Source organism: Montipora foliosa, chromosome 5 (genome assembly GCF_036669935.1).
Source record: "Montipora foliosa isolate CH-2021 chromosome 5, ASM3666993v2, whole genome shotgun sequence".
Classification (NCBI taxonomy): domain Eukaryota; kingdom Metazoa; phylum Cnidaria; class Anthozoa; order Scleractinia; family Acroporidae; genus Montipora; species Montipora foliosa.
Window position 1 is genome coordinate 4702793 of NC_090873.1, and position 7500 is coordinate 4710292.

General features: G+C 40.2%; 1 protein-coding gene and 2 long non-coding RNA genes across 4 annotated transcripts in view; 1 reads left to right on the top strand and 2 right to left on the bottom strand.

Moving 5' to 3' along the window:
• The window catches only part of LOC138003443 (uncharacterized), a 199688-nt gene that overhangs the window by 68932 nt on the left and 123256 nt on the right, over positions 1-7500 (bottom strand). The gene's annotated exons all lie outside the window — the stretch shown is intronic.
• Positions 1-7500, top strand: part of LOC138002882 (uncharacterized) — a 24142-nt gene that overhangs the window by 8431 nt on the left and 8211 nt on the right. The window contains exon 3 of the long non-coding RNA XR_011123353.1: positions 5308-5450. This is a non-coding gene — a long non-coding RNA (uncharacterized lncRNA). The remainder of the gene's footprint in view (positions 1-5307; positions 5451-7500) is intronic.
• LOC138002881 (collagen triple helix repeat-containing protein 1-like) lies at positions 1991-5425 on the bottom strand. Its single transcript, XM_068848868.1, has 3 exons — positions 5288-5425; positions 3161-3451; positions 1991-2567 (listed from the first exon to the last, which is right to left on the bottom strand). The coding sequence occupies exons 1-3, from the start codon at positions 5399-5401 to the stop codon at positions 2205-2207; spliced, it is 768 nt and encodes a 255-aa protein (XP_068704969.1). The 5' UTR covers positions 5402-5425; the 3' UTR covers positions 1991-2204.

Genomic DNA, 7500 nt, shown 5'->3' on the forward strand with positions numbered 1-7500 from the left:
TTATGGTGTTCTTAGCAGCTCGGTTTGTTTCAAAATCGTTTATCACCTTGTCCTGCTGGATAACAGAGTTTCTGTTCCGTTTCTTCGTACTTATTTTGCTTGTTGGCTCAGCTTGTGTGGTTTGTTGGCATTGTTTCCAACTTTTTTATCATCATGTTATACTTCCTGTGGAAGCAACAAATTTTCCATGAAATTGAACTTGTTGCGTTTTGTTTGTTTCCAGGTGTTCTTTGTAGCCAGAAAATATCCGATATTCAAATAACCCGCCATAACAAAACTTCGCGTAATCTGCAATGACAAATTTTGAATACGAAAGCTACCTTCTCTCAGTTCAACTGGAAACTGAGTCTGATTTTAGCAAAAAATCAAACTTTATCAGGTCTTCCTTACGGGTATTGAGGTGAAGATTGCAATCACCCTCCCTTCCTAGAGATGTCCGATACTCTGGTTAAGTGGGACTGGACGATGTGACCACTGGCTTAGTGTTGCGAGTGCCACGCTGCGCGCTTGGGCTGCCTGTGTCATCGTAAGGAAGACACAATAGACCTTTTTCGCTTGTACATTTTGTTTTCCCAATGCAGTACAAGTCATGTGACAATACTCAGGAGGTTTTGTCCTTTGTTTTGTTAATTAAAAAGAGTGCATGCAGACATATTCATGCTTGCATGCACTCTTTTTAATGAACAAGACAAAGGACCAAACCTCCTGAGTATTATCACATGATCTGTATTGGGAAAACAAATGCACAAGCGAAAAAGGTCTATTAATATGGCATACAAGTTATGCTATGAACAGGATTGGGCACATGCTTTATACAGGCATTCTGCAAAGACGCGAGCATGAAGACCAAAGTAGGCCACGTAGGGGTTTATTCTACGATTGATGACATGCAGTATGGATCTACAATCCTGTGGCAATGCAAGTACCACATTGTTTACCTAAAGAGGGCTACTTTTCATTTGCACAAGACAAACAAACACGAATTATTTTTGAGTGGTCGTGCAGCGCTCGTTCCCCAAAATTACAGCGCGTAAGGAAGAAAATAACAGCTGCACAGGTGCCTAGCTGTAATTCTGCCTACCTAGAAAGACAGCATATTTTGAAAGTGAACCAAGGTACCTCGTTTGTTCCCACTTCTTTCAGCTAGTTTGATCCTGTGACAAATGTGCAAGGTAGTAATGCATGGTAGGAAGCATTGAACATCAGAGGCTTGTGTCTAGTTGAAGCATGTGAACGGCAGGTGGATGGTTTAGCTTTTTCAGAATGTTAACCAATTGTTATTTGTGTTTGCCGTCACCTGGCTCAGTAGATTGGTCCACAAGGCTCGCAACAGCCCAAAAAAGTCATCGTCATCATCATTATCGATAACGTCAGCGTTGCTTTCTATTGACCAATTTTACGGAATCTAACCATTATAATAATAGGGTTAATTTTATTTCAAGCAATGTTGGTGTTTTCTTTTTTATTGGGCTACCCCTTTACACTCAATCGACCGCGTCCAAGAGCTGTCACGTGCTAGATCGTAAGGCCCATGATATCAGGGGCTATAAGTCAGCAGCAGGTTTGTTTGATTTGTTCCAATCATCGAGATCAGACAGCTTATGAAGATGACATTAGATTACTGGGATGAAAACTTCTTTCTCCGGTTTGGCCTTCCGTCCACACTAAAACGCTGTGGGTGGCGAAAACCGAGCTTTCTCAAAACACTGAGGACACAGCAGCCATCCACTTCCATACATATAAAGCTTTTCTGGGGCCGAGCGAGCGTTTTAGTCTGGACGACAAAAGTTAATTCATTTTCGAGGTGAAATTTATCTGGATTAGTGTGAACAAGACCTTAAAAAGAGAACTGAAGATGTTACGCTAGGCTATCGGGTTCTTATCAGTAAATTCAACAGTTAGATTCTTGCTAAATATGCTATCCCAATTTTTGAAGTATTTTGTGTCTGCTTGTGACACGCAAACGGCCCAACGCAACTAAGATTTGTAAGATTTCCATGGCAAGGTCCATGCAATGACAATTTTATTAAACCTTCTTTTCGTACATGTTACTCACCTAAACAAGGAAACACTACTCTAGTGAAGAACAGAAACAAACATGAAATCAATTCCGTAGGCTATTTCAATACTTCATTTTGGCATCAATCAGGTGTTACTTTAAAACTGAAAATAAAATTCAATCCATTAGCACTCAAAGAGCACTTTTAAGACTGAGACCTAGGCACTTCTTCGATAATTATCCGAGACACGGAAATCCATCCAGTGTTAGCACTAGTCAAGGCACGGCCGTCACATTTCCCTACCCATAATTCTACACTGACCGTGCCCTGTGGAATGTTCTCACAGTACCCCTCAAATGATCGGTGATGAAGCAGCCAAGGACTCCCAGCAGATGATGGCCAATTGTTGAACACAATAGCCTCAATAGTCATTGGTCCGCTGCACTCTTGACCATCGAACTTGAAATACCAGCGGCTGCACCCAACACCAGAACCATAAACGCTCATAATTCCTTGGAATGAAACTTTTAGTGCACCATCAGACTGTAGCTTGTTGAACGAACAGTTCTAAAATACAATATATAGATATTTATTGAACATATCCCCGCTTTTAACTTTTCAGTGATCATTTAAAATTAAACCACGCAAGTATGATTTAATGTGAATTTTGTAAAACGCTGTTATACTAGTTGAGTAACGGTTACCACAAGGCGGTCATCGTCGTTAAAGTGAAGGTAGTTCTTAAACAGTAGTGTCTGGTATTCAATTTATTGGCTCTCAATCAACTGTGGCTCACAAGGTAAAGAAATCGGACCGGCAAACGCTGATAAAAAGGTTTCCTGTTACGTCTCAACGTTACACTAAGTCAGTTTATAAAAGTATTGCTACATAAAAGTGTCTTCATCGTATAACAATGCCATTTGACGTAAGTGAAAAAAAAGATACTCAGTTTGTAAAGGAAGAGAAACTGCCAGATTTAATTGATGTTGTATATGTTCATGTTTGAGTTGTCTTCACACGTAGAGACAGTAAATACGTGACGAATGTAGAGCACATGCACTGCGCACGAGAACTGAGTATAGTATCAGCCTACGTAGTTGAGATTCTTACTACCCATAAAAAAGCTTCCTTCTTTGAAATTCAATTTGTTTTTTATGTACCTTAATCTGTCCGCTATCGGTACCATCGTCTTTTTTCCACACGCACTGCTTCCAGTTGGTTTGTGGCACTGCAGAGCTTTCTCCTTTCTCTCCTTTGCCTCCTTTCGATCCTTGGGCTCCCATGATTCCCAGCTCTCCTTTCATTCCCATCGTTCCTTGAGCTCCCTTGTCTCCAGTCTGTCCTTTAGCTCCTTCCCTTCCCTGTGGACCTTGCAGTCCAGGTACGCCAGGCATTCCCGGCATGCCGTTTGACCCTGGGATTCCCGGAAGGCCATGACCAATCATTGATTCCTAGGAAGTACGTACAGGAAACTTGTTACAGAGAAAACGCAATGAACCAGTATTTTTAATACAGGGAAGGGAGGGGCGAACAAGAGAAGGAGTCGAGAAATCGATATGAGGTTTAGCAAACGAGTGAGGGCAAAGAACTTACACCAAAAAGGGTGTAATAAGCAGGTAGCTAGTGGGGCCCCCGGGTGGAGTGAGGTCTTGGAAGTGGATATTTTGGACCTACCCCTTTAACTCATTTCTCTATTCGGTGAACAAAGTATGACTCTGACGCTTGCAAATCGGTCTATTTTCAAGAAATCCGAAAGAAAGCCCTCAAAAAACACCTTAAAGGCACTTATTTGTCGTTAGCCCGATGGGAGATCAATTGTTCGGCGGAAATAACTCGCAGTTCAAGAGATCAAGATTGGTATAACATGAAAAGTATGTTTAGATTCCTGCGTGTCAACCAAAATGTTTAGTAAGTTAACAACTAGCGGATGATAAACATTTTTCTCGGAGTACGGATGTTTTATTACGGTATTAGTCACCAAAATCATTGGAAGGATGATGAGCGCTCGGCAAATTTTTAGCCCTAGGATGGTTACTGAACAGTAACTGATAAAACCCAAAAGGTCTCGAGTTGCACGAAAAAGGAACGGTTAGTGGAATGTGTACCTTATGAGGACTTGCACATCCCTAAAACGGTCGCAGACGTGCAGCGATGCTGGAAATTTGATTTTTAGGGGCAGTTTTTGGTCCTTTCGTTTTCATATCTTGTCCTCTGTGCTTCAGAAGAAAATTAGTGTTTCTGTTTGGATTCTTTAGGTACGAAAGCATAACAGCCTTGAGATATGGCTCTTTACGAGAAACAGTTGCCTGCACTAATAATTTAGCTGCTAGCTATGAGGTCATTGATCGCTTACGAGAGCTGGTCGCTTATCAGAGGTTGCAATTACAGTGAATTGACTGGGAAAATTTTGGTATTTTGGAAAATTGGTGGCTCAGGAGAGGTGGTCGGAAAGGGAGGTTCGACTGTATGTCTTACTTATTTTATCTGAAAGAAATTCCTGAAATGAACAATTAAGGACGTTAGCGCGAAAATTTTTCAACATTGATTTTTTTCTGAAACTTTTACCACTGTAAGATGATGAGTTAGTTATGTCAGAAATGTAAAACAAATGGGGGGTCACCGACTTCGTTTTGGAGAGAACATGCCCGGAAAAACACCCAAAATGTGACAAAATCGGGCTTCGTTAGCGAATAAGGCCAGTGTCTGTAAACCCAAATATATTGCAATTAAATCTTTGAAGTGAAAACTTCTCTGCCAAATATTGTTTAAGTGGACTTATTAAGTGAATTTAGTCAACTGGTGAGGTTCCTTAAAGATCAAGTTCGCATTTAGCGACCACAGTTTCACTCGCCTTGCAGCCGCAAGATGGCAAGATTTGATGTCTCGTGAGCAGAAATCTTGAAATTTTTTTAACTTCCCACATTGATTTTTTGTTCATTTTTGGACAACGTGGAGATAATTGTAAATAAAATCCGTTTCTGGAAAGAAAAATAGGGGTCACCGAACGTCCAAGACCGTTAAATCCAGGCAAAGCTATAGCAATGGCCTTTTGCCCTATCAGTAACCATTTTATTACTTAGCGCGCGCGCTCGTGTATGACGTGGCATGTGCATTTGCGTGCGCAGTAAAGATGCGCAGAAACAATTGGCGCGAACGTCCTTAAAATGTCTTTGAAAAAACGCACTGATGCATCGACAGCCCGCCGATCCTCCTGAATATAAAAGTCGGGTCACCATATGTCTACAATTCCCTGTTCAGTCGTTACGACATGTTGAGTCTGCGCTCACCTTGCATAAATCTTTCGCAGTTGCACTTTTCTGTTGGGAGGTGGTGTTGTGGGAGTTTCCTAATGAGCCTGCTGATAAACAGAAAACCAACAAAGCAGTAATATACTGAGCCATTGCTGGGAATACACGAGTGCTGTCCGTCTGCTGTATTGGTATGAACGAGGTTAAGTATGTGCTCGTCTTTTCAATTGTTAGAGTCTCTGTACGGTGGCCAATTTACATCATCAACTCCGTTGATAAAACCAAATTTTCAATTGTTAATCTCTCAACTCATTTTCATTTAGAGATAGTAACTCTTTTATCCTGACATAATTTTGTCTCGAGATGATACTTCATCCTGAGATAAGCCTGTATCTCGAGATAATTTCATATCCTGAAATATTTTTTTGTTTTTCGAGATAATTGTTTATCCAAGGATAATTGCTTATCTCGAGATAATTTTATATCTCGAGATGATCTGATATCTCGAGATGACATTTTATCCCGAGGTAAGTCTGTATCTCGAGATAATTTCATATCCCGAGATAATTACTCGGTTGCCGTAGGCAATCCCAGTCTAGAAATGTGTCGGTAAAAGTCTTGCCTGTCACTCCCCTGGTAAGTGGTACCTTTGTGCATAGAGCCTTCTGCACGTATTTTCTTAGGATAGAGAGGGTAGTGGAACTGTGTAGATTTCTCTGGTGGACACATTGGAATAATTAACTTAGCCTGCAATGGCGTCGAAAGTCATGTAACGCGAATGGCGTTTTACTGGATCCTTAAAACAAGTCAGTTGGATAAACTACGCAGGCGGTGAAAACCAACACCTGGAATCTCAAAAGCGACGAGTAATGGACTTCGACAACAATCTGTCGCCCGTCGAGCAGAAATCAAAGTGAGCTGCATTTCTAAAATAATATTTACCAAGTGTGCTGTTATGTAGAACACTGAAACCAAATGGAAAATTCTCTGGTAACTTATGGGTTCAACAAAGACAGAGAAGGAATCGAACACCTTAAGTGGATCTGTGATCAACTCTGCACAGTCTTCAGGTAATGTGACAGCCAAGAATTATTTGAAAGAAAGCTTGTCGTCTATTTTGTGTTTCATTATTCAAGGAAACGGTTCTTCATGGAAACGGTTTGATCCTGAAATTTTAGTTTGTTGTAATATTGCGCATATTTGACACGATTGAGTTTTTTCTCTTCACGCACGCAATAATAGCAAATATGTTGTTTGTTTCAAAAAATTGTTCGCTGGAAAAGGTGGCCTTTATGAATTCATCATGTTTTATTATATGTGTGCTGGATAGTTTTTATGGCAATAGTAAAGCATTTTCTTGTTATTCAAGGAAAATGTTCTTCAGGAAAGGGTTTGAACCTGAAGTACATGGTAATTGACACGATTGAGTTTCTTGTCTTCACGCACGCAATGAAATAGGAAGAGGTTTTCGCCTCTAAGAGCAAATATGTTGTTTATTTCAAAAAATTGTTCGCTGGAAAAGGTGGCCTTTATGAATTCATCATGTTTTATATATGCGAGCTTAACTGGATAGTTTTTATGGCAATAGTAAAGCATTTTCGTGTCAAAATGAGGTTAGCGTTTTGGTGCTGTGCTAACTTAATTAAATATAAATATACATTCTGCCTCGTGAGTTTGTTATTCTCGTTAACCAGCAATGGAAGGTCATTGCAACGCGAATGGCGTTTTAGTGCATCTTATGTTGTTTGTTTCAATAAAATGTTTCGCTGGAAAAGGATTCTGTGATATTTTCTGCCTTTGTGAATTATAATATCATGTTGTGTATTGAATTTTCGAGCTTAAGGTTGAAACGTGATACGGGAGGATATTTTTAGTATAACTCTGTAAGCAGGAAAGGTTTCATGAAAATAAACAGGTCTGTTGGAAGCGTGGTTGAGTTTCAACAAAATGAGCCCCAAAATCAGCAAAAAATTGTGACGCCGGTGAATAATAAAGTAGCTGCTATTTCCAAAATGATGGAATTACCTGGTGATAAATAACCTCGTCTTGGAGAGTAAATTTTTGAGTTTGCGGAAACAATGGTGGGCGATTGTGATCTTTGTTTTGAATTCGCTCATTTATTGTCAAACTTTATAACACTTGACAGAAAAAGAAAGTTACGAAAACCCGGTATCTTACCATCATTTGACACAGATGCTTCACTGTTTGGCAAGTAAACATGCCGCGGTAACTTACTAGTAATCACGGCGCCC

Excerpts from the sequence above, each read along its gene's own strand:
- LOC138002881 (XM_068848868.1), bottom strand. The coding sequence starts at position 5,401 with ATGGCTCAGTATATTACTGCTTTGTTGGTTTTCTGTTTATCAGCAGGC. Across the intron at positions 3,452-5,287 it reads CTGCGAAAGATTTATGCAAG|GAATCAATGATTGGTCATGG; the intron begins GTGAGCGCAGAC and ends CGTACTTCCTAG. Across the intron at positions 2,568-3,160 it reads CCGATAGCGGACAGATTAAG|AACTGTTCGTTCAACAAGCT; the intron begins GTACATAAAAAA and ends ATTGTATTTTAG.